Source organism: Danio rerio, chromosome 4 (assembly GCF_049306965.1).
Source record: "Danio rerio strain Tuebingen ecotype United States chromosome 4, GRCz12tu, whole genome shotgun sequence".
Taxonomy (NCBI): Eukaryota; Metazoa; Chordata; class Actinopteri; order Cypriniformes; family Danionidae; genus Danio; species Danio rerio.
Window position 1 is genome coordinate 18,243,924 of NC_133179.1, and position 27,311 is coordinate 18,271,234.

The 27,311-nt window shown below is 32.4% G+C and overlaps 3 protein-coding genes across 5 annotated transcripts in view; 2 read left to right on the forward strand and 1 right to left on the reverse strand.

The window, feature by feature from the left end:
• The first annotated feature begins 1,663 nt into the window (after positions 1-1,663).
• Positions 1,664-7,394, forward strand: washc3 (WASH complex subunit 3). Its single transcript, NM_200173.1, is given in 7 exon segments — positions 1,664-1,739; positions 1,886-1,984; positions 2,827-2,892; positions 3,233-3,343; positions 3,788-3,904; positions 6,037-6,101; positions 6,195-7,394. Coding segments are annotated over 7 exon segments (603 nt in total). The 5' UTR covers positions 1,664-1,688; the 3' UTR covers positions 6,289-7,394.
• Positions 7,395-7,805: 411 nt separating this feature from the next.
• dram1 (DNA-damage regulated autophagy modulator 1) lies at positions 7,806-17,676 on the reverse strand. 2 transcript variants are annotated; one of them, XM_068219590.2, is made up of 8 exons: positions 17,280-17,676; positions 15,350-15,540; positions 13,438-13,505; positions 11,989-12,131; positions 10,600-10,777; positions 10,386-10,444; positions 10,202-10,294; positions 7,806-8,356 (listed from the first exon to the last, which is right to left on the reverse strand). In XM_068219590.2, exons 2-8 carry the CDS (start codon positions 15,478-15,480, stop codon positions 8,306-8,308), a joined length of 723 nt encoding a protein of 240 aa, XP_068075691.1. In that variant the 5' UTR covers positions 15,481-15,540; positions 17,280-17,676; the 3' UTR covers positions 7,806-8,305.
• The window catches only part of gnptab (N-acetylglucosamine-1-phosphate transferase subunits alpha and beta), a 33,478-nt gene continuing 23,528 nt past the window's right edge, over positions 17,362-27,311 (forward strand). The window contains exons 1-7 of one of the 2 annotated variants that reach the window (XM_005164744.5): positions 17,362-17,658; positions 19,502-19,587; positions 20,365-20,484; positions 21,281-21,331; positions 21,558-21,754; positions 22,771-22,835; positions 25,495-25,629. In XM_005164744.5, the coding sequence (XP_005164801.1) occupies positions 17,527-17,658; positions 19,502-19,587; positions 20,365-20,484; positions 21,281-21,331; positions 21,558-21,754; positions 22,771-22,835; positions 25,495-25,629 (786 nt within the window). In that variant the 5' untranslated portion in view covers positions 17,362-17,526. The remainder of the gene's footprint in view (positions 17,659-19,501; positions 19,588-20,364; positions 20,485-21,280; positions 21,332-21,557; positions 21,755-22,770; positions 22,836-25,494; positions 25,630-27,311) is intronic. The other variant, NM_001044768.3, reaches the window with a different exon arrangement.

The window sequence follows — 27,311 nt, forward strand, 5'->3', positions numbered from 1 at the left end:
CCAGCAACCTTCTTGCTGTGAGGCAAATGTGCTAGCCGCTGCGCCACCGCGTCCCCCTTAAAATCACATAATCTGATAATTTAAAAACAAACAGGAAGTGCATTTTCAGATTTCAATTAAAGATTAGAGAGGGAAACATTTGTTTTTTTTCTTAATGACATGCACAGATCAATTTATCACCACAAATCTAGCAATGTGCTCTAATAAAATTATATGGTTAGTTTTGATTTCTTGAGGACTTAAAAAAAGGAAAATCTAGTTATAAGACAAAAATGGTGAAATTCAATTTAAGGATAATCATATGTCCGTTTAAATGCAATACAGTAACTGATTATTTTTTTAATGCTTTAAAGCTGTAAACCGTGGGAGTGTGGTCAATTAAGTAAAACAATGGAGTTGGATAATAACAGGTACCGTGCTCAGCTTTTATAAGTAAACTGCTCACAAATCTCTCTTTTAAATTAATACTTTTAATAAGAAGCTTTACAGTATTATATTTGTGCATTTATCTTAGATTAGTCAGTACTGAAGTCAAATCTGGAAGCTTATCTAAAAAAATAACTTACGATAGCGGTCCAAAAACTAGTACAGCCAAATTTATATGTTATAAAAAAAATATAAAATACAAATTTAAAAAAAGAGGAAAAATCAACTGAACCAAAATAAATTGAAAACTTTTTGCAATATTTAAATTGAATTGTATTATCTTTCAATTCCTAAACAGGTTTTCTGACTAAATATTATTTTAATAAATATATCTGTTTAATAAATCTGTTTTGTTTAAATGCACCAAGATACATTGCTCATATTTACTGTGAAATGGATACAAATATTCATTTTCAAAATGGGCTGTGCTCAATTAAGTTGAGCACTGTATGTTAGTAGTTATTTGTGAAGTACAACAAATATATCTTTTTATAAAATACATTTATTTAAACTCGCCCTCATTGTTTTATTAATTAATTGATTATATATATTTTTAATTATAATTTAATTAAATTATACATTTATTTTATTACACTTTGTAATTCAGTGTAGTATATGCCATTATCACTTTTATTCTAAAATGTGTCAATGTATACTGTGTAAAAATGTTTGCTTATTAATTATTCAATCAGTCTGTCATTATTATTATTATTAATATTATAATTATTAAATGATATACAAGTATCTTCCCAGTGCTGGGTTGCAGCTGGAACCATCCCCTTTGATTAATGAAGGAACTAAGCCGAAAAAATATTAATGAATGATACATAAATATGAAATATGACAAGTATAAACTGCTATTATTATGCTACATTGTTAGTCCTTTTAGATGACTTTCATTTTCGTGATCGGGCTTTTAATATGATCACGTGGAAGTGTCAAGGACTTTTACGTCATAATATTTTCTCATAACAAGCCAATATGTGAACGCTATTTCATCACATATCTTTAATATAATTAAATATAAAGAAGCAAAATCAGCTTTGTGATCAAGATAAATTACTTTGGCTTTTTTATAACACGATAAAACGTTGGAAACTTTTATTATGTTTAAAACACGGAAGTACTGCACGCACTAAGGTCACGTGAGGAGTTCTTTTCACAACGATGTATTTGTTGCACAGTGCCAACATATTTCGTATATTTAAAGCGTAAACAACATCCGTGTGTCTGGGCCAGTTAAACGCAGCAGAGTTGTCGACATGGACGCGGACGGTTTGCCCATTGTGGGATCAGGAGTAGATCTGACAAAGGTGAGTTTGTTTTCACCCTGCAACATCAGCTGCTGCTCACATGATCTCCAGAGAGCTCTGTTTTCACTCTTATTAGACTAATATGTATAATATTAATTAACTGTGAATAATATGTAATAATTAATCATTGTACTTTCTTCTATAAGGTTCCAGCAATTCAGCAGAGGAGAATCGTGGCTTTCCTCAATCAGTTCATCGTTCACACGGTCAGGTTCCTCAACCGCTTCTCCACAGTTTGTGAGGAGGTTTGTTCATCTTACAGTCATTCAGACTTCATGAAAATGTCTTATGAATTTATTGCTTTTGATGTATGATTATTTAATTGATTATATATTATTGAAATTCATACAATTAAATCAGGGACTAAGCAAAGGAAAATGAATCAATAATGTATAGAAATGAGTAGTGTTAAAAGATATTACATGATTTTTCAAGTGATATTTTAAACCCATTTATTAATTTAATATAACGGTACATTTGTACAGTATAAATTTCGTCTTGATAAATAAAAAATGCAATAAATAAATACACAACATCAGTTTACTCAAACTTTCTAAAGATGTCAATGCACTGACGGTGTGATATATATGATGGTGAGTAATATATCATTAAAATTCATATAATTAATAAATAAATAGAAATGAGTGAAGTACTAATAGATACTTTTTTACAGTATAAATTAGGTTTTTATATGCATTTTTTAAATGAAATTAATGCCTTTTGAATTTAATCCCTACAGTGCCTCACACTTTTTGAAAATGTCAGTGAACTGATGCCGTTTAATTTATGATTATGTGATTGATACATCATTGATAATGATGACAATTCAAATATTTAATAAATAAAAATGAGTAGTGTTATTAGATGTGTACATTACATTATTTCCCAAATTATATTTTTAACCCAATTTTGAATATAATATACTTCTACATTTGTGCAGTATAAATTGTGTTTTTATTTGCATAAAAATAATAATAATAATTAAATAAAACAATTACGACATTGTTGCATTTTAAATTTAATCCCTACAGTCACCTAAACTTTTTTGAAAATGGCAATGAACTGATGATGGGGTTTGCTTTTACAGAAACTCTCCACAGTATCACTGCGAATTCAGCAGATTGAGACAACACTAAGCATTTTGGAAGCAAAGGTGAGTCAAAACAGGATTCTTATTATGGGATAAGAAGAGAAAATATAGTAGAAGTAAATGATTTGAAATATGAAGCATTAGTTTGAAGCAAAAAAAAACGTAAATATCATAAAACATTAATAAATTATTACAAAGTATTAGTAAGTTAGAATTAACATGGAAATAAAAAATAAGGTTAAGACAATGTGTGTGTATATATATATATATATATATATATATATATATATATATATATATATATATATATATATATATATATATATATAAATAATACAAACTGATTAAAACAATATATATATAAACATAATTTAATGAGTAATATTTATGTGTAAATGTGCAGTTGGCCTCTATTCCTGGTCTGGAAGAAGTGACAGTGGATGGAGTGAGAGCACCTGCAGAGACAAACGGCCCCGCAGCAGATACCAGTCGTGCCACTGCTCCCCCTGCTGAGGTAACCTTTCACAGTATTATAATAATAATAATATCATGATCCCATTTCAATGCCCATATGAAATGCGAATTTACAATGTTAGTGCACAGTGTTATGCTTAAGGTGAACAATTAACAATAATAATCAAAATCTGGCCATTTGCTTTGCTCTGGAATGGCAGTCCTCCTCTGATGTCAGTTTGAAGGCTTGAGTGAAATATCCTTACCCACGCCCCTCTAGCCATTACTTTGCTATGTATATATATATATATATATATATATATATATATATATATATATATATATATATATATATATATATATATATAAATTGGCAAAAATAAAACCCTGCCCCCTACTCAGTGTTCCCTTTTAATTTGTAAATACACCATTATACTGATCATTTGAAATTCTCCAGCACCTTCCAGTTCACGCAGACTATAATGCACAGTTATTTTTTATTCAGGCATCCCAGCAGACACAAGCGGCCCCTCAGGAGCCAAAAACAGAGGCTCCAGCAGAAAATATAATGACTGTAGCCAAAGACCCGCGATATGCCAGATACCTGAAGATGGTGCAAGTGGTATGTCATTTTTTTGTTTGTTTGCATTTTCCAGAAAATTGTTTAAAGCAGAGTTTTCCCATTAATTAACTTACATATTTCCACCTTTTAAAGCAGATATTCTGGATCAACTGAAACGATTTTAAACGCTTAAACATGAGACAATTAGTGCAATTCACTTCTCTGTTGGAAAGTTATGAGATATGGTTATCAGAAATATGAATTTAAACACATTTACAAAGCTAAAGTAAACTGCTGGTGCAGTGAAAGTTTAAAGCAAGTATTATTTTCTCCATGGCAATCAAATCAACTGATTTTAATAATGCAGGTTTACAAACAGCTCAAAAGACAGTCGTTTTAAAAGCCCACTATATTAAAGCAAACTTATATGTAAATATTTGTCTGTAAATTTAAATATATAGCTATTATTATTATTAATTGGCAATTAAAAACAATGTGATTATTTAATTTATAGTAAAAATAGTTGTATAGCATATTATAGACATGGGTGAGGCAGTGGCGCAGTAGGTAGTGCTGTCGCCTCACAGCAAGAAGGTCGCTGGTTCGAACCTCAGCTCAGTTGGCGTTTCTGTGTGGAGTTTGCATGTTCTCCCTGCCTTTGCGTGAACATGCATTTCCTTTGGGTGCTCCGGTTTCCCCCACAGTCCAAAGACATGCAGTACAGGTGAATTGGGTAGGCTAAATTTTCTGTAGTGTATGAGTGTGTGTGTGAATGTGTGTGGATGATTCCCAGAGATGGGTTGCGGCTGGAAGGGCATCCGCTGCGTAAAAACTTGCTGGATAAGTTGGCGGTTCATTCCGCTGTGGCGCCCACGGATTAATAAAGGGACTAAGCCGACAAGAAAATGAATGAATAATAGACATTTTAAATAACAAAAGACAAGTTTGACTTATATAAAAATATATAAAAGGCTTCAAATGTAAAAGGCTTCAATTTGGAGCAGTGTTGAAGAGTAGCTAGCTACAAGTAGCTCAGACACTAGCCTAGCAACATTTTTTTAGTTGCTTATCATTGTAGCTTTTTAAATAGTTAGCTGCTTTTCCGGCATGTTGGAAGTTGCTTGTCAACATTCCTTTTAAACCTATAGATTAGATTTAAAGCTTTAGATTAAAAGTAGAGCAGTGTTGTCAAAATCAATCTTCTTGAGCCTGAAAACTCGTAATTTTGATCAAACTAAACACAAACTTACCTGGATAAAATCCAATTACAAATCAACAGTTTCTTGTTGCCACCTACTGGGTTAACAATGTAAAGTCATCAATACACTTCAAGGGAAATGGGAGTTAAAAAAATGTTGTGATGTCCTTTTGAGGTCACACGGTGGCTCAGTGGTTAGCACTGTCGCCTCACAGCAAGAATGTTGCTGGTTGAAGCCTCGGCTGGGTCAATTGGCATTTTTGAGTGGAGTTTGCATGTTCCCCGTATTCATGTAGGTTTCCTCAGGGTGCTCCGGTTTCCCACACAGTCCAAATACATGTGCTAAAGGTGAATTGGAGAAACTAAATTAACCGTAGTGTGTGTGTGTGCATGTGAGTGTGTATGGGTGTTTCCCAGTGATGGGTTGCAGCTGGAAGGGCATCTGCTGTGTAAAACATATGCTGGATAAGTTGGTGGTTCATTCCACTGCGGTGACCCCTGATAATTAAAGGGACTACGCTGAAGGAAAATGAATGATGTCCCTTTGAACAAAATGTGACTTTTTTTTACAAGTTGTTTTAGTGGTGCCTTTCTGCAGTTCAAACACTGATATTGATTTAAATATAAAATAAGAAATTATATATTGAACTATTAAACGGTTCTGATTGGTCAGTCGCAACATTCCAAGTTATGTTATTCCAAGATGACAACCTTTTCTTAGAGATTGGTTGTGGCTGGAAGGGCATCCGCTGCGTAAAAACTTGCTGGATAAGTTGGCAGTTCATTCCGCTGTGGCGACCCCGGATTAATAAAGGCACTAAGCCGACAAGAAAATGAATGAATGAAAATTAGAGCTGAAAATGAACCTAGACAGCTAAATTGCTGACATTGAATATTAAGATCATAATTTTTAAAACAATGAATCGTGCAGCTCTACCTCATTATGATTAATGCAATGTTTATGAGAATATCAATATTTTGCTCTGTGCCACAGGGTGTTCCAGTCATGGCCATTAAAAATAAGATGATGATGGAAGGCTTGGACCCCAATTTGCTTGAGTAAGTATTAATTAGGGTAAAAATATTTCCATTTATTAATCTACAATAAAGAACTGTTTATGTAGCTAATACTTCCATTGCATTTTCCTTCAGCACCCCTGATGCAGCAGTTCCAGATGCTAGCAAAAAAAGGTTGGAGGAGCAAGATGATGACAGCTCAGGCAGTGAATCATCATTCAGTGATTGACTGGTTGGCCCTGCCTCCTCACAGTCCTGGATCGGAGAGTTCAGGTCATCATGAGACTTGCTCATCTCAAAGCAGGGTAAATGCACTTGAGTGTCCTTAAGAGGACAGATGCTTAGTGATGATGACACCACCATTGTGTTACATCTCAGAAACGGCAGTGTTCATACCTGTAATGATGGTTTCTGAGGGCAGCTGCTCACTAGGTGAGATCGTGAATCATTATGATCATAAAAAAGCGCTATTATAGTGTGATTGTTATGAATATTTCATCTCCTGTATGACATGCCTGAAATGCCTAATATGTACACTTAATTACCATGAAAGGTGCCAGTGTATTGTATGAGATACAGCTATGGGAAAAAAATAACAGACCACTTGAAGTTTCTCTGGATTTATTAGGTATGGTTTTGAGGAAAATTGTAAAATTTGTTTTATTCTATTATAGCGTAATAAAATGTTTTCCAAATTTGATATAAAATATTTTCATTTAGAGCAGTGTTTCTCAACCACATTCCTGGAGAACCACCAGCTCTGCACATTTTCCATGTCTCCTTAACCAAACACATCTGATTCAGATCATCAACTCATTAGCAGAGAGACCTGTAATGGTTGTGTATAAAGGAGACATCCAACATGTGCTGGTCGTCCTCCAGGAATGTGGTTGAGAAACACTGATTTAAAGCACAATATACCCTTTTTTTTTAGTCAAAATAACTTTTTTTTTTGTATTCTGAATTATTAAAAATCAGGGCACAGGCAGTTATTTCATCAAATATGGTTTGTCTTCAAATACTGAATTTAAAGTTTACAGAATAAAACAAACTTTTCTTACACAAACACGTAACTGTAATTCATAATTCCAGAGAAACCGAGTATGGGAGATTTGAAAGACACGTAGCTCATTCTTGTAGCAATTCCTCCTCCATAGTTGAAACGATCATAAATAGACTTTGAATCACAGTAATATCAATAACAAAACATTACATATTAGAGAAATTTGGTGTGTTGTTTTAAATAATACTGATCATGTTGCACAGTCATAGATTTGCTTACATTGTCTTTTCAGAATGTAAATTGTCATTAAACAATGTTATATCTGAAGTCAATGAAATGAAGCAATGTGTTTACATGCACACATTACAGTTTGGAGCTAGTAATGTTTTAAAATAAATCTAAATAATCAAACTGAATTTTATTAAATACTATAATATTTAGTGGTGATTGTTGTTATTATTATTTTAATATTATTTCGGAAGCGAAAAGCAGATTTTTTAGGTAACCTTACTACAATCTCCAGTAAACAATGGTTCTACAGAAATCAATCCAATACTCTGGTGATTTTAAGAAACATTTTCTTGTCTTTTCAAATAAAAATGCTAAACATTTTATTATTCTCTAATAATCTAAATATCTTTACTCTACTTCTCATCAAACGAATGCACCCTTGCTAAATAAAATCAGTATTTATTTTTGTTTGTCACTTAAAAATAAAGCAATCACTTCTCTTTAGTCATGCACATAATAATCATCATCATCATGTGTTTTTATTTCACAATTACAAAATCACACACACATTGCACAAGCAATGGGCTTCCATTCACAATAACTGCGTTAAATAAAGTGCTAGAGCAAATCCTACTTTCAGCTACATGATTTTAAAGCAAAACGTTGAAAAAGCAAGATTTTTAACCTAAAACTGATTCATTTACAGTGATGCATGCAAACGTGGATGTGCTCAACTATCTTGTCTTGCTGATTGTAAATGTTTCATGAAATCAGAATCACTATCAAGCAGCTTTTATAAATGGTCGGGCCTTAAGCGGGTAGAGTGTATTAAAATTCAAGTACATTATTATGCCTTTGTATCCCACAAAACAATACACACTGGAACAGATAACACAGTATTTCAGCAAACATTTCAACGTGAAAAAGGTAATAAGTTGTATAAAAATACAATTTGTACTAAAACTGCACCAAAAACAGTGGGACATACAGTGAAGTATGAGGTTCAGTTATGTCACAGTCCTGAATACTCTTTTAAGTTAACGGTCAGTTTCAGTGTGAATTGCTGTAAAAAGAAATAAAAGAGTAGTTAATATAAGCAAGGAGGCGCTCAAGTGAATATCATAAAATGCTTTTAAAAAAATCTATTATTCAAAGGTTTGGGTTTTGTTTTTGAAAAATGTGAATATTTTAATATCTATGAATTTAGATTTTATATTTGTGTCATCTGATTACTTTTAGTTGCTGTTTGTTTAATTCTATAGAGTTCTAACATTTCTTCAGAATTTCAAATAAATATATTGTCGTTTACATCTTTTTTTTTTTTTTTTTCAACGAAATGTTTTCTTATGTCTTCTGTGATTTTGATAATCAGGATTATTCCAACAAATATTGATTTCTTAAAGGTGCTGTATGTAAGTTTTTGACCCTTCTAAATGATAAAAATACCATAATATGTTTGCAGATATTTACGAAACATGCTAAGTGAACATTCTTGTTTATCTGAATGTCAGATATTCATGCTGAAGTCAGATATTCGGATTTGAAAATGCGTTTTCCATGCTAGTTCTTTTAACCTGCTCAATGCCAGATCAACCAATAGATAGAACCTATTGGGATAGGAGGGAGTTGGGTGGAGATGAGGCAGCATATCTGAATAGTGAGGGTTTGTGCGCCGTATCTGAAGAGCGAGGAGGGAGACGCATGATTTCCGGGAGATTATCATTCATTTGCAGGTATCCGAGAGTATTTCCTTCATTCCGAATGGCTTTCAAAGTAAGCGTCCATGACCGAAATGCGACCTCTGGTGGACAGTAGCTTCGAAATGAGACGCAGATTTAAAGTTCCACATGAGGTTATTAATTAGAATATAATATAAATATTATGAACATAAACATTAAGTGAGCAGGTTACATTGTAACCCCATGTCCTAACAACACGTTATGTGATGAGATTTGCAGTGATAACATTTACATTTAGTCATTTAGCAGACGCTTTTATCCAAAGCCAGAGAGGCAATTGCAGATTAGGAAGGAAAGTGGAGACTTTCCTTAAGATAAGCAATTTGACTGTTTGCACCAGACGAAACATGACAGAAAATTAAATACAGCCATTCAGAAGCACAGAATATGCACTCCCTCACGAAATGGTAAGTTTTGTAATCTATTTAAGACATATTAAACTTCTTTAACATAATTAAATGTTCATGCTGAATCACTGAGTTGGTGTACACTGAGTCACAGTTCTAAAGTTCAATTTCAAACTGTTCATTTTCAAGATCTAAGGTGAACTATCTGCTTCTGCTTTCAGTAGTATAACAATACATGTCATGTAAAATGGCATTCAAACTCACATTATTAGCATTTAACACTGAATAAAGCATATAAGGGATAACTGAGGTGATCACTGTCAGTTTTCTGTTGTTCAGCTACAAGAAATAGAAGTCGTTTCTAATATATCAATTTAAAGTGTTGGTTAGAATAAAAACTCCCTTTAATATGGAAAATAATCCCACTATCGCATGCCGTTGCTTTTATTTAGAACATGATTTAAATCCTGTTGGTCGTCAATCTGGCAACCTGCACTTGTTTTGATCCAGGAATGCAATACCTAGTTCAACAACTGGGTGTCAAACTTACATACTGCATCCCTGCAAACTATTCTGAAGGTAAAACATTGCTTTTGTGCTGTCTATAAATTGATACAAACATCTAAATAATACACCTTTTTATTTCAGGTAACATTAGTTTTATTAACAAATGTTTGTTTTTTTCCATTTTATGTTTTTAATGAACTAAAATGACTTATGCTGAATTTTCAGAATCATTACTCAATCTTTAAAAAAAAAGAGCCTTAATGACCCCAAACCTTTAATTAATAGTGTAAGTCTCATCTATTCTCATGCACTCACCTGGAACTCTTGGATGTATGTTAAAAAGAAGAAGACAAAACTAAAGGTAGTGATCCATTCGCACGCAACACTCACTATATGACGTGTGTAATCCTTCAAAAGCAGGAGATCAAGATGAGCAACTTGAAGCACTCAATAATAAAAGTAACTTTCAGCACTGGAATGTGTTGTTGTCAAACTATACCTTATCATTGCTGTCCCAGTGGAGTTTGCTTGTCCCGACAAGAAACCCACATGCTATTGCTGAAACCAAGCATTAAGGACAATCTGTTTGATCAGAAATGTTAAACAGAGCCTGTCTGGATGGAAAACCAGCATGCTTTGAACACCATGCTGGATGTGGATGACCTGCATGCAAGCAGATGCAAATTCATGTGCTTACTCTGAGAAAAGGATACTGGGTATTGCAGCTAGAATGGCCACAGTGGAAAAAAATGTACGTAAATGGCACATGAACTTTGAAGATCCGTATGGAAAAGCGCGGTATCCGATCACACTCTGAATGACTGCATACACAACCCCGCAAATGAAGAATAAAAGAGCACCGATATCATGGACTTCCATCACTGTCGTCTCCTGTAACAAAACATGCATACAATACATGAGTGCCATTAAATCACTATTGACTCCCTTTTATGTTTCAATATGGATAGGCTGGTTGATTGATAAATGTAGAGTTGATATATTAGTTTTATGGATTGATGGAAGGATAGTCATGTTGGTTGATTAATTGATTGATTGATTGATTGAAATGGAAGGATGGATAGGTTAATGGGTTGATTGATTAATTGATGGGTTGGTTGATTGGTTTGTATGGATAGATAGAGAGAGTGATGGATGGGCTGGTTGGTTGATTGATTAGTTTGTATGAATAGATGTAATAATGAATGGGCTGGTTGGTTGGTTGGTCGGTTGATTTAATAGCTTGGTTTGGATGGATGGATGGATGGGTTGCTTGGTTGGTAGGTTGGATGGATGGTTGATAGGTGGGTTGATTGGATTGGTTGTTTGAGTTAATTAACTGGTTGATTGATTGATATGAATGGATGGGTTGGTGGTTGGATGCAATGGAAGGTTGGTTGGTTTGATTGTTTTTTATGGATGGAGAAAGTGATGGAAAGGCTAGTTGATTGACTGATTGATTGATTGGTTTGTTTGTTTGTCTTGATGGATGGAGTGATGGATGGGCTGGTTGATGAATGCAATGGCAGGTTGGTTGATTTGATTGGTTTGTGTGGATAGAGTGATGGATGGGCTGATTGAATGACTGAATGGTTTGAATAGCTAAATGGATAAAGTTGTGGATGGCTGCAGTGGGAGGTTGGTTGATTTGAATGATTGGTTTGTATGCATGGATGGAGTGATGTATGGGCTAGTTGATTGACTGAATGGTTTGTATGGAGTGATGGATGGATTGGTGGATGGATGCAATGGAAGGTTGGTTGATTTGATTGTTTGGTTTATGTGGATGAATAGAGAGATGGATGGGGTGATTGATTGATTTGTATGGTCGGATGGAGTGATGGATGTGGATGGATGTTGGTTGATTGATTGATAGTTTGGTTTGTATGGATGGGCGGGTTGGTTTGTTGGTTGGATGGTTGATGGGTGGCTGGGTTGGTTGGATGGGTTAATTAGGTTGAGATTCGATTAATTTTATAGGTGGATGAGATGATTGATTGATTGATTGATTGATTGATTGATTGACTGCATTCTATCAAAGTAACAAAGTCATATACGTTTGAAAGAACATAATTTTTTGTTTCTTTTTTTATTTATAGACATACCTGAAATGTAGCTACCAGGCACATGCCAATGCAAGAAAAGATTCCAAAACCAAATGAGACCTTGTTCAGAGTAGGGGGCACGGCTCCAGTTCTCTCATGAACTCTTTCCACAAATTTATATTCAGCATACATAGTAGCAAAGGCTGGAAAACAAACGTACAGTACTGAGCTCAACGTCATGCACTAGAATCTGCTCTGTAATGTACTAAACACAATATCAATTTGCTTAGTATATCAAAGTGTAGAAAACTTCATATATGGCAAAATACATGTGGCAGGAAAAAGTGTTTACATAGTGTACATATTAAAATAGTTTTCCCTTAAAACTATTTTTTAAAGAGCCAAAACATTTGATTCATTCAGATTTTATGAACATTTTGAAGTATCAGAACTTTAGGTTGACAAACTTTTAATGGAGAGTCAGAAACTATTACAAGTTATTTTCATTTATTAAAAATACAGAACTACGGAATATTGGATATATTGAAATTGTTTGCCTCCAGAACATGATTTCATTTCATAATGTTGATAAACCATGCAGATGGCTGCTCTGAGCACAACAGATATAAAAAAGTTTCTACAGCAATTAAATACAGCAGCACATCTCTCAGGCATGGTGTCAATATATTTCCTGAGAACTTCAACACTAATATTCTCTTCCTTCTGCAACTGAAGCTAAACACTTAGTCATGTGAAATCTAAATTTACAGTGTTTATTTTGCTAGCGCACAGTGTTCTTTAGTTGAAAATGAATCCATGCAAGCTGATCTACTGAAAAAAGATTCAGGCTCTATTCAACGGTTTATAGAGCATTATTATGTACGTATTTTATTCATTTTATAGGTACTTTAAAGGCAAATTCTAACTTAGACCTCTTAAAAATGCTGTGTTCTAATAATGATAGCTATAACTGTATCTTCATTTGTGTTTTAAAGACAAATGAACCTCTTTTGAGTCAGGAACGACATGATGTCATATGAAATAACCAGGTTATAAAGCTGTAGTTATTACACGTATAACCTGTGACTTGGCCTAAGGTTTCATTTCTGTAGTTCTGTTGTTTGAGGTTTTGTCTGCAGTTCTGCAGAGTATCATAACAAACTGAACTCCAGCTGTGTGTGTGTGTGTGTGTGTGTGTGTGTGTGTGTGTGTGTGTGTCATGGGTGGAGGGAAAAAACTGTTTTCGTTTTCATCAAAATGAGAAGTGAGAGCAGAATGAGTGATATTCCATTGTTGCTAAAGAAAAATCAACCGTTTTCCCACCGTTTTCCTCTCACATGTCGAACCGAGAAGGTCGCAGTTGATTTCAACTTTTGCAACTTCCTAAAGGTTGTGACAGATAGCAGGGAGGAATTTCCTGAAGCGGCCGAGGGGGGGATTTACACTGTCATGAAATATGAGCGGGATATCAAATCAAACTGAAATCAAAGAGCTGATTGTTAGTCATACCTGCGAATGCCGTAATTGTCGACATGAATCCAAACACACAGCTCTCAGGTGGAGTAGCCCCTGTATCACTGATTAAAACATAAAAGATATTTTATATTTATAAGCAGAAGAATGCTAACATTCAGAAATTCAGAAAGATCTTGCCTATTCATAAACGTGCAAAAGTATGAATTTTTGTATTTTTTTTTGTTTTAAATAAAAGTACAATGACACAAACCTGGCACTTGGAATGTATTAAAAAATAATTAATATTAAATGAAACCCAAACATTTGACGATTTTCACGATTCACAGTTACTTGTTTGAGAATAGTAGAGTATTATTTAACTCTAAACTGCTGATGACATTTCCTCCGAAATCAAAATAATAAAAAATGTATCATTTAGAGATTATGCATATTAAATGCAAGCATCTACTTTAATGTTTCAAATAGCTAAACTAAAATGTTATGAGTGATTTTTTTTTTTTTTTTCAAAAGGATAGTTCACCCAAAAATTAAAATTAATTCTTCTTATTTCTTCTTTTAAACACACAAAATATATACTTTGAAAAATACGGGCTTTTTTGCTGCTTGTTCTAACTACTTAACTACAATTTTTTTGGGCACAGCTTAAAGCTGGTTTATACTTCTGCATCAAGTGATCGCTGTGACTGATTTGCGCGTAGCCGTGAATTTATACTACTGTGTGCTGTTTGTGTGGCTCTGCAATAACACTTGTAAACATTAGGTGGCAGGAGGTTAAAATGTTCCTCTGTGTCGGGTTTCTTCTCAGGTGTTTTTTTTTCTTTTTCTGAACATTACCTTAACATACAAGTAGCTAAAACTCGCTCATTCAGAGGTGGGAACCCGGCGAACGTACAACAATTTTAATCATTAGGTAAACACAAAACAAAAGATTCCATCTGGAGCTCCTTCACGGGACTCGAAACTTCTAAACGCTCACTCCATCGGGCTCGCGCCTCTCAGCACCGCCCACACTCGTAACGGCTACCAAGCCGACCAATCACAGAGCTTGCGCTACAGGCTATGCGACTGCGCTACAGGCTGCGTCAGACCAAACTCATGCGCTTGTCACAGAAGTATAAATTAGCCTCTATTTGTTTTATGTTCAGTCAACTTAACTTTAACTTAATCGATTTGTGTTGAAACAAAATGAATGAACATCCATAGTAGTAAAAAAAAAGAAAAAGAACTATGGAAGTCAATGGGTGCCAGCTCCAGCATTTTTCAGAATATCTTCTCTTGTGTTCAACAGAAGAAACTCTGAACTGTGGTTTTGAACAAATATAAGGTGAGAAAATGACAACAGCATTTTTAACTTTTTTTTAGGTGAACTAACCCTTTAATGTTAAATACTCATTCAGTGTATCTTTTATTTAGTGATACAATAATTAATGCACAATAAAATATGAAATATTATATAAAGTATTACTATTAATGAGAATATTGAATATTATAAAAGATATTAAATCTTGCTCTAAATATGCAGATATAGTTACATAAACTATTGAAATTTTGGCAGGTGTCTTCTGTAAATCCTGGTATAATGTACGTTGCAATTTAGATAAGAAAATACACAATCTAAAGTTTAAAGAAACAAAACGAAGTTGTAGTTCACTCGTCCAGCTCCTTGCATTCATAGTTCACAGTTTTGAACTCCAGCCAACGTTAAACTTCTCTGTGTGGAAAACGAAACCAAACCAAGTTGCCTTTAAATACTTTTTCCACAATCCCTTTTACAACCTGCAGCTTTACATATGCAAATACCCGCTTAATACCTGCTCTTGTTACTAATATTATACATTTAAAAGCTATTTCTGTTGTCTTAGTATGTTTAAGTGTTGTGAATACGTCAAATCCAGATGTGTACACTAGCTTAAATCAAACAAAAGGTTAAAGGGAAATCACATACCTGATGTAAGGAAGGACAACATCAACATCTTGTCGATACAAAGCGATGATATACGAGATTATGAACGTGCTCGATGACCAGATAACCAGGAAAGTTGGTAGAAAGCACATTCCTTCCATAAACCAAAACATCTCGCCGCAGGGCTGAGGCTAATCGGCTCATCACCATTCAAGGAGACAAAAGTGAAGAGACTGGCGGAGAACAGACATGAAGAAAGACACGGACGTTCACTTCTCTTCACAAATACTCTTCACTCAATACGTGACGTTTATAACTGTATCTATAGTGTCACGTGGCCACTGGGAATCTGTCTTTCTCTTCCTCATTGTTTTACCCATAAAGTATTACCGCCAGCAGCAACATGTGAGCAACACGTAGAAGCTGGACTTTTTCTTTCTTTCTTTCTTTCTTTCTTTCTTTCTTTCTTTCTTTCTTTCTTTCTTTCTTTCTTTTACTTTTTACATGCATTAAACCAGTATGACATAGTTAGGTTTTTTTTCTTTACCTCAAAATCCTCTATTATTTCTTAATTTTTTTTTATTATTATTATTTTTGGTAAATGGAAATTTAATTTTTTTAAACAGTTTGTACAATAATTATTTTATTAATACTAATATTTATTATAGATTGATGTTTTAGTTTATATTTATAATTATTGTTTATACTGTATATTCTACGCTGTAAAAAATGCTGGATTCCACACAATTCCTTCATGTTGTTCCAACATAAATCAATTAAGTTAACAGAATTGTTTTTACAAATTTAAGTGGATTGAACATAAAATATTTAGTTCTCCCCCGCCCAAAAAAATTAGCAATTGTTGTTTCAACTCATTTTAAATTGATATGCAATGTTGTGTTAATTTGTTGATTTGATAATAAATTAGATTATTATTATTATTTATGTATTATATACATAATATACTTTATGTAATGGTATTTAATATTAATATGTGTATGATATTACTAAATAATAATACTATAAATAACTTTATAATGTAATGGTATCTAATATTATTTTTAGTTTATGTAGATACTACCAGATAGATAGATAGATAGTAGTTTGTATTAAATTACATTGTATATTAAATAAACAGAAATTATAGATGTATTAAATTTAGACATTTATAGATGTCACTTTTATTCATCAAATGTAAAATTAATTTAAATTCTATTTATTAAATATAGCAATAACATCATTTGTACATTTAGTTTATACATTTATATTAATATTGTTTTATATTTATATATTAGTAATATTAACGTGTTAAATATTAAATTGTATAATAATTTAGCATTGATATATTAAAGTAATAAAGTATAAAGATATTAAATATGAATGAAGTCATTTTATTTTCATTCATGATACCAGGATAGTGAGTATTAAATTATATTATATTAGATTTATTAAATATAACATAATTTGTAAATTTAGTTTATATATTTATTTATAAGTTGGTATACTTTTAAAAATAATTTGTTTTATATTTATATTTTAATAATATTAATAGTTTTTTAAAATTATGTGGTAAATTAAATCATATCAAATTAGTATTAATATAATAAGGTAATAATAATGTATGAAAATATTATATTAAACATTACTAAAGTCATTTTATTTTATTGGTGACCCCTGATACCAGGAAATTGAGTATTATATTATATAATATTATATTTTTAAATTGTATAAAACTTTATCATTAATTTAATAAGGTATAATTTAATATGATAATATATTACCGTTACTAAAGTCACTATATTTTTATTTTTGTATTTTATATATTTTTGATTCAATTAAATTACAATTTTATTTTAATTTATTTGTTACCCCTGATCAGTCTATGCCCCTGATACCAGGAAAGGAAGTATTGTATTGCACTGTATTGTATTGCATTGTATTGCATTGTATTGCATTGTATTGTATTGTTTACCCGCCTGCCCGTCCTCCTGATCATCAGATGTCGCCAGCGAGTCTCTCGCGCAAACAACCGCACACGAAACGCTTGTCGCCTCATCACCTGACTACTGCCAAAGAGGAACCACAGCATGAGTATGGATTCTGTGTTGAAGTGACAACATCTTTAACGTAATGAAGCCGTTTTAATTACCCGCTAAACAAGCGTGACAGTGAAGTGTTCATGGAGGGAGAGGCGTTAATGTTGTCCGTCGGCCGGAGTCATGTTGGTCGTTAACTCGCTGTTGAAGCTGCTGCAGCGGCAAACCTACACCTGCCTGTCCCACAGATACGGGCTTTACCTGTGTTTCGGAGGACTGGTGCTCATGATCGTCTCCGCCTTTCAATTTGGAGAGGTATGTGCACTAACTAGGGCCAACTTCATCAAGTGTACATGCTTTATTTAGGTCGTGTTTCTCTTATCAGCCAAATTGCGCAACACTGACCTCTCACACAGTGCTCTGAAATATTGAGGTGAAGTTTCTTTTATATTCGCACATTCAGTCAGTGGTATGCTCATATTGTTTACCGTGGTACTTTGAATATTAGGACTGAAGGAAAGTATGCCTTCAAAACAACATTAGCATCATTTATTTGACTGGACAATGTTCATTCATTCATTCATTTTCTTTTCTCCTTAGTACCTTTTTTAATCTGGGGTCGTCACAGCGGAATGAACCGCCCATTTAACCAGCATATGTTTTACGCAGCAGATGCCCTTCCAGCTGCAACCCATCACTGGGAAACACCCATACACTCTTATTCATACTTACAAACACTACAGACCTATACCACGCGACCACGGGGAGAACATGTGTGGGCAATGTTGTGCTTTGAGTGTCATTGGCTGCTAATATGATTTCCTTTATTTAGAATTTCCAAAGAAGACAAAGTTGTCAGAAGTTATGTTAAGGAGAATACATGTCAGATTGCGAGAATATAAAACCAACTTTACCTCAGTCTTGGAAATCACAATCTTTCTCACAGAAATGAAGTTTACTCACTTTGTACCATAGACTGTAAAATATATACTCACCCTCGAGTGGTTTCGAATTCAGAGTTTCCTATTTACATTTAGCTGAACACAAAAGATATTTTGAAGAATGTTGGAAACCTGTAATTGACTTCCATAATAGGTCAAACAAATGTTCTGTGCGAATCGATGGTTACCAGTTTCCAACATTTTTCAAAACAACTGCTTTTGTGTTCAACAGAGGAAAGACACTTGAAAAGATTTGTGACAAGTGATGGGTGAGTAAATGATAACAGAATTTAAATTTTAGGGTGAAATACTCCTTTCAGTTGAGACCCTGCAGGCAGAGAAATACACACACATATGTTATGCAAATTTTGACCACAAAACAAAGCATTTTTTTAATTAATATTTAAACCGCATCAAAACTGGATAAAATTTCCATTGATGTATGGCCTGTTATCATAGGATGAGATACAGCTATTTAAAAATCTGGAATCCGAAGATTTAAATAAATCAAAATATTGATTAAATCACCTATAATGTTGTTCAAATTAAGCTCTTGACCTTGTATGTTAGTTATTACAAATCAGAAATTGTTTTGAATATTTACAGAAGGGAATATACAAATATCTTCATACATGGTCTTCATTTAGTATTTCAATAAGGGTTTTTTTGGCATGAAAGAAAAATCTATCAACATATTTTGGCTGTTGCTGAGTAGACATAACTGTGCAACATAAGACCAGTGTCACAAATTTTAGCGTTGAGATTATCAGCATTTTAAAAAGTGTTGTTTTTTTTTTCATCCTAATAGAAATGAAATGTGCAGTATGCATTTTTTTGCACTTTATTAATTTCTGACTGTAAATTTGAATTACAGTGGCAAAAAGCTCTTCAATTGCATGCATCAAACTGCACAGTTTACTTCATATCTGAAGTGTTTTACACTCAACCTTTCAGGCAACATTTATGCATCAGACAAGATTTGCCTGATCACATACAACATTTTATTCAATGAAAATATTTAAATTCTTTAAAATAGTTTTATTTAAATTTTGCAATTAGTAATAAAAATATCCCCACTGGAAACCTTGGTTTTGGTTTTTAGGCCCCATTTGCATATTTAAGCAACATTTTTGAGAACTTGCTGTAATGCATTAAATGTTTGCATTTCTTAATGTAATCAATGGTCTGAGAGGGCTTTTGTTTTGTTGTGTTTGCAGGTTGTAGTTGAATGGAGTCGAGATCAGTACCATGTTTTGTTTGATTCCTACAGAGATAATGTTGCTGGAAAGTCTTTTCAGACGAGGTGAGTGGTTGATCAGTGAAAATAGAATCATTACATAGTAATAGAGCACTTTGTGCATCAGTTTAAAATAGTTACACACAGTACAGTAGGTTATTAGAGGACAAATATGTCTGTCAAAAAAAACCATCATGAAAGTATCATATTTTAATACTTTTTTTTTTTTTTTTTTTTTTACACTTTTGGTGACAGATTTTTTTTTAAATAGCACCGGTCCAGATAATATCTTGTAAAAATTTATTTAATTTTAATGTAGATTAGTTTGTTTACACAAACCTGTCATTTTTCTTATATAATAATGGCTAAGCTTTTTAAGCTTAATGTTTAAATAAATGTTTTTTGTTTTTTATAATTATTATGCAGTCTTAGTTAGGTCAACAATCAGAAACACAAATAAATTTTTTTTTTTTTCTTTTGAAGTATTACATTTAAAATATACAGTGCATATAAAAATGCATAAAGCTAGCACCACACACAAATAAATTTATTAGTATATTCATACAGATATTGATTTCCACACCAGTGCATGCACATAAATATAATTACATAATTTTAATCCTGTAGATGGTTTTAAAATGTGTGTGAAATATTAAATATTTTATATGAAATATAAAAATACATACAATGCATTTTTGTCTTAAAGTATGTGTTTGGATAAGTACATCGAAAATGATCATGAAATCCTATGATTTGAAAATAACTGAAATTGTGCATTCTACTGTGTGTGCAATATATGCATGTTGCTGGATTTCTCTGCTTCATATGCTTGTGTTGTTTCAGGCTTTGCCTCCCGATGCCCATCGATGTGGTGTACACATGGGTGAATGGCACAGACATAAACCTGCTGAAGGATCTTCGTGCTGTCAGACAGCGACTGGAAGAAGAACAGAAGGCCTTGAGGTACACACTCATCAAACACACGCCCATTAAACAAACATACACACCGACTGTAATGTTTACTTTGCTATATTGCCTGATAATCTGCATAGTGTGAATTTGACCACATTTGTTATTTCTTCTAAACAAAATAACTCCGTTATTAAAATTAATTTCATTTGGATTTTGCTTTAATTATATTAAAAACTATACATTTTGTACATTTTTAATATTATTTAAATTTTATTTATGTATGAAATCATTAAGATAAATCTATCATAATGTGTTTTTTTTAGTACAGAACAGGATTGTTATTATTATTGTCATGAGCACTATTACTACTACCACTTTTCAATTATTGTATTATTTAATTATTCATTTATTACCATTGTATTGCGAACTTCACAGTGTTTACTATGTTCTGCACAATGTGAATTTAATGTAGTTATTTAACATTTGGATTATTATTATTATTGATTATTTTATTTGACTATATCCAGATTATTACTTAAACTACTACTTCATCAATTTTATTATTTTAATTTTTGATGAAAATTTTTAGCAACATGCTATATTGTATTAAGTTAAATTATGTTTTACGTATATAAAATACTTTTAATAACTACACTATTATTTTAGTTATTATACAATAATAATAATAATAATAATTAGTAATATTTAATAATATTATTATTGCTCCGCACTTGTTATTATTAGTTTCATACATGGTATGCCATCATACGTTTATTGATTCACAGTGATGTATAATGATTAATTGATTTCATCAGTTTCGTTTCCTTTTCGTGTTTTGTGTTTCTAGGGAGCGTCTGGGAAAAAATGGCTCTGAAATAACAGAAGCTCCTAAAGGGCGGTGAGTCCCTTCTTATTCTCCTTTTCATTTTCTTCTTCTTCATCTGTGAAAGATGCGAGGCTTCTGTGGTTTCTACATTTCCTTTCTCACAGCCACATTGTTGTTCAAGCTACTAAACTTTTCCTGTGTCAGAAACAGCCTCTGATGGTGTGAATGTCTGTATTCATTGTAAAGGTTAAATGGCGATCAGAGCTGTAATGTAATTCAGTGTTTGTGTCTGTGATAGGCCAGAATGTCTACTGTCGCACTGCATTATGGGTCCAGTGCTGGTACTGGATCCTGCTCTCCCTGCCAACATCACAGTGAAGGAGCTGCCCACACTTTCAGCCGCCTTCTCTTCTGCTAAAGAGCTCCTGCAGGTGGCCAAACCTCTGCATCCGTCCAGCAGTGTCACTGCGCTCCTCTTCCACTCTCACACTGAAGGTAAAATGACGTCCTCTCAGACTATTATAATGACTCACAGTCAGCAATATACAAAATAATACAAACATACTAAATTAAGATATAAAAATATTGTGCATAGTTATTATTAAAAATAAATGTATAATCTGAATACGTCATACAATATATGAATTATAAACTAAAAATAGCGATACAGTAGCAATGGCAATTTTTAATCAGTTGTTTTTTAAATAATATATATTTGGAAAATATAATGTTAAATGAATATAAAAGGAATAATAAAAGTGGTGAATTTAAACATTCATATGCAATGTTTCATGTAATATATATATATATATATATATATATATATATATATATATATACACACATATATAAAAGAGTTCAGATGCAAAAACCTCTTCTAAAATTAGCATTTTTACTAGGCTTTTGTGTGTAGGTTCAGTAATATCACCTTTATGCTAAAGAATAAGTCTTTTTTATGAACTTCAAAGTAAAATAACTCAACCTAAACAAAAGAGGCTGAGAAAAATCTTAATTTTTTATATAAATTTCAGATGACACTTAGAGGTTTTTGCATCTGAACTCTTCATACATATTTATATTTATATATATATATAAATATAAATATATATATATATATATATATATATATATATATATATATATATATATATGTATATATCTGTGTATAATTAAATTTAAACAATAAAATTAAAACAAAACTAAAGTATAGAATTATTCATATAATATAAATATGTAAATTTATAACATTTAACATGTAACATTTAAATGATGATTTTGTAATATAATTGACAAATATATAATATTCATAATATAAATAACTTAGCAATTCATTAATACAGGAATACTTTTTTCCTGTCATATAATGTAAACAGTTTGTCATTTAAAATGTTTATAGCGTACTTTAAATGTTAATTTAAAATATTAATTTATTTCTTGCATATTAAACAGAAATTGGAAAAGCATTTATACATCATGTTAGTCTAATATCATTTTTATGTTTCCTGTTGCAGCTGAAAAAGCTCACGCAGACGCTTTGAAGGATCTCCTGACACACTCCATCAGCAGAGGTTACCTGGTGAGAAATCACACACTCATTATCTATGTTTTCATCCGGCCACTTAACAATTCTGGAGGTCATTTATAATATTATAATAAGACATATTTCAGATGTTTAACAATGTGCTCAGCCTGCTGGTTTGTTTATTCACACGTTTTTTTCATCATGATCTCTTATAACAAAATCACATGACCTTTTTTAAATGCGCATACTGGAGTATGTAAAAGTGTTTCCATCGCAGTTCATGCGCATCTTTTCTTATCGAATGAAAAGTTTATCCTACTTTGTGCACGTACATTTTTTATGCTCATTTTTGAAATTGATGCCCATCTTGATTTTTCATATCCAAAATGTACATAAAAATAGGTGGATGCATAGCTACTGACTCATTTTGTGTCAAGCAGACAGTTGGAACTTCCAATTGACTACATGAAAAATCTGTAACAGCAGTTTTAAGTTGCACTTCAGCATGGGCAATGGTGTTGTGGCTAAATGACGTCACATGACTTTGGAGCTCCCAGACAGATTTACACTACGATGGTCATTGATTTTTAAACACCAGGTTCCTCAATAACATGCGGGAAGAAGTAAATGTACTGGCAGCTTATTACCCACTTTTTGTACCAGAAGTTTCAACACAGGCAAATTAATTTTCCGAACCACTAAAACATTAAATATTCTAACTGTGGACTTTTATTTTCAACATCAAAATTGTTTGAGCAGAGAACAGTGTTTGTTAATAAGCAATTAAATAAGTTATAGATAGCATATGTAAAATGCAAAACTTAAATTTGGCTATTAACCAGAATAAAATAAGGGAATTAAACCTAAATACAAATATTTAAAGAAACCAAAAACTAATAGAATACGTTTGCTACTGCCATCATTAAAATACCATAAAAAATAAAAATAAAAGCTCATTCAAAATATTAATGAATGTTAATAGTTGATGTTTTACAATAATAAAAAAATTAAAGTTAAATCACAATATATGATATATATCTTTAACAATGTTTCCATGTTCTTTAACTATCACTTATCCAGCCGCAGTAATATCCCCTGTTTTAAAATTAAAACCTTGCTCTGCTTTTACACATAATAAATAGACAAACTTCATTAACAGAATAAGGAAATTTTTTTTATTGTGATCTCTGCTGTATGATGTCTACCTGATGCTTTAACCAGTAAGAGGAACTTTCTCACAATATCCTTTCATGAAGTTCCTAGTCCTGTCCCTCAGAGCCTATTTTATTTGTTATCTGACACATACACAGCCCATTGCGATGGGCAAACTTACATCATCTCTGTTATGAAACCAACAGCTTTTTGTTTTTACACCAATCTTGAGAAACTCCGTTTCTGTGTTCAGTACTAATTGCAAAAGTTTGGTTTGCTTTCATTTAGTTTTGATTCGGTTTGTATTTGTTTTTCTTGCTTCAATTTAATTTGCTTTTGTTCAGACTTGCAATCAGATCTGCAATGTTGTCTTGACATCAAAAGTCAAAAGCGAAAGTTCTTCAAGGCAGCATTTATTAAATATAAAAAAGTTCAATTGTTAAATAGTAATTAAAAACTGCTTTCTTGTTGTATGTAGTTTAATATAAAATTATTACTCCAGTCATTATTGCTTTTATTACTGTTACCATTAAGTATAATAATTTTAATAAGAATTATTAATATTAGAGACTGGAGTAATGAAGCTGAAAATTCATCTTGTGGTAAAATCACTGGAATAAATGACTAAATGACATTTATTAACTACTTTTGAACAGTTATTTTATAGTGCAATAACATTTCACAATTTTACAATTTGTACTGTATTTTAGGTGTAATAAATGCAGACTTTGTGAGCAGAATAAACTTATTTTAAAACATTTACAAATTGTACTGACCACAAACTTTTGACTGGTAGTGTATACAAAACAAAGCATGGACGATTTATTTCATTTTATCTTTGTTTTATTGCATTTACTTTTTATGAATAATTTGCTGCCCTGCAGAATCATTCCAATTAACCTCAATGAATGCATTTGGTTACACTTTAAGAACCGATTCTCACTATTAACTAGATCCTTATTATCATGCATGTTATTGAGATAGTGGCTGCTTTTAAGTACTTCTAAAGCACATATTCTGTATGATCTTATTTTACATCTATAATCCTACCCAATCACTAAACTACCCTAATAAGAAGCAAATTAGGAGTTTATTGAAACAATAAAAAAAGTCGTAATGGTTTGCTATAAGTGAGAAATAAAATAGTGACCAAAAAATCTTTCCAAATAGTGCTATTTGATCATTTTCTGAAATTGTATAGATGCAGTGTATGACAATATATATAGCAGAAAAATAAAATATTGCAAAGTCAGATTTTGCTGATATCATGCACCCCTAGTCCTGGCTCATGTTGTTTGCCTTTTGTTTATTTGATCAACATTTGTTTGATTTGCTTTAGTTTGTACTTGCCTTTTTTCATCTTTGCTGTTTTTTTTTTGTTTTTTTTTTTGCTTTTCTTTGTTTTTATAATGTTTTTCTCACACCTCTTTGATTTTCGTTTGCTCATGTCTGCTTGTTTTTGTTAATATTTGATTTCGTTCTTGTTTTCATTTGATTATTGATTGCGTAAGGTTGTACTTGTGAAACTCTGGGAGGCTAAACATGTGTTTTTGTGTGGCAGACGACTGATAAAGAGGCTCCGGGATTGGTCCGCATGCACACTCTGGCCTACTTGAGCGGCTTTCCAGCATCGCTGAAGGAAACTGAGCAGCTCCGGGTCAAACTGCCAGCTGTAGTGACCAGTAAAACCAAAAAGGTAGACAAAAACAAGTGACTATTCATTTAATGTAATGCCTAAAACAACCACAAGGTGTCACACAAGATTGCTGAATCCATTAGGTAGACATGTTTGCCGTTTAAGATACCCTTTTCAAGCCTGTATGCATCCAGCAGACAGTGTTAGTGATATTAGACAACTACTGAGACCACGTAAATCATTCCTTGATTTATTAAATAATCAGATATTTGTGCATCTCTGTTTTTATCTCAATTGTTCGAGCATTCTGTGATCATGTGATAAGAGCTCAGGGTATTAGGGTGACACTTGAGCGGCATGATGGGGGGGTAGAGCAACAACTGTTTGAAATGGCCTGGCGCCAGCCTGCGCTTGGAAAATGTAACAGGGTTTAGATGACCTTCTGTCTCTACCTCTCTTCTGTCCACCAACAGAGCTCTGTTTATACACCACACCGCTTTATTTTTCTTCTCGCTTTTTAGGCTAATTTGCTTTCTTTTGTTTATTGCTTTTGTTTCTCTTTGTTAACCTTCTTGCCATAATTAGTTTTGTTTGTTTTATTGTTTTCTTTTTCCCTAATTTTATTTATTTATTTTTTAAATTTACTTCTCTTTTGTTATTGTTTGTTGATTTGCATTGATTATTTTTGGTTTTCTTTTGATCTTGATTAGCTGTGGGTTCCATTTGCTTTTGTTTCTATTGATTGTTTTTGCTTGACTGTTTTCACTTTTCACTTTTTTATTTTATTTTTTTCCTGCTTTATTTACATTTAGCAATTATTTTTTAGTTAGTTTGTCTTTGCTTGTTTTTGTTTTTTTATTTTATTTTTGTTTGTGCTATATTTTTTTATTTGTTTATCATTGTTTCAGATTTATTTCTTTGTTGCCTAAGATGTTTTTTTTTTGTTTCATTATGTTTTGTTTGGTTTCTTTTGTTAATTTTTGGGTGTATTTTTGGCTTTTCTTTGTTACTTTTTTTAGTTTATGCTTGTTTTTGTTTGTCTCTACCTCTTGATTTTCTCCATTCTTGCATTTATTAATTCATTTATAATTTTGTTCTGAGCTTGATCTTCTGAAGAGTTATTTTGTGCTTGCATTTATCCCTGCTTCATTATTTTTTAACCTACTTGCATAAAGTCATTGTTCTTTTAGTTTGGTTTTTCTTATTAATATTTTTATTACTTGCTTTTGTTTAATCTTACTTATTTCACTCATTTTCTTTTATTTGTTTACTCTATGTAACTCTCTTGTATTCATGTTTTCTTTCTTGTCCCTCGAAGTTCTGAATTTATAACTCATTCTCTGCCAGGAGGCATGAAGTGTCCTTGATTCGTTTTCCCCTCAAGTGTTGTATGAGTTTACGATCCAAATGTGGGTCACATAAGGTGATACAGTAAAGGATGAAGCTGAGGAACAGATGAAGGAAGAGAGCAAGAGAGAGAGAAGCTGAGCGATGAGAGATGACTAGTATTTATAGTGCGTGTTAGCCTGTTCGCTATGTTGATGAAAGCTCTCCTTGACTTCTATTCAGCACACACACACACTGTTACACAAGATATACTAGGGATGTGAATGTGTATGTGGGGTCTACTTGCTTATAGGTTGACAAATTTGTCACTTAAATCTAAATCTGGTAAAACATCCCTTTGGGGGCTTCCTCAACTCGAAAAATCAATTCACAAACAATGCAGTTCAGTTATAATT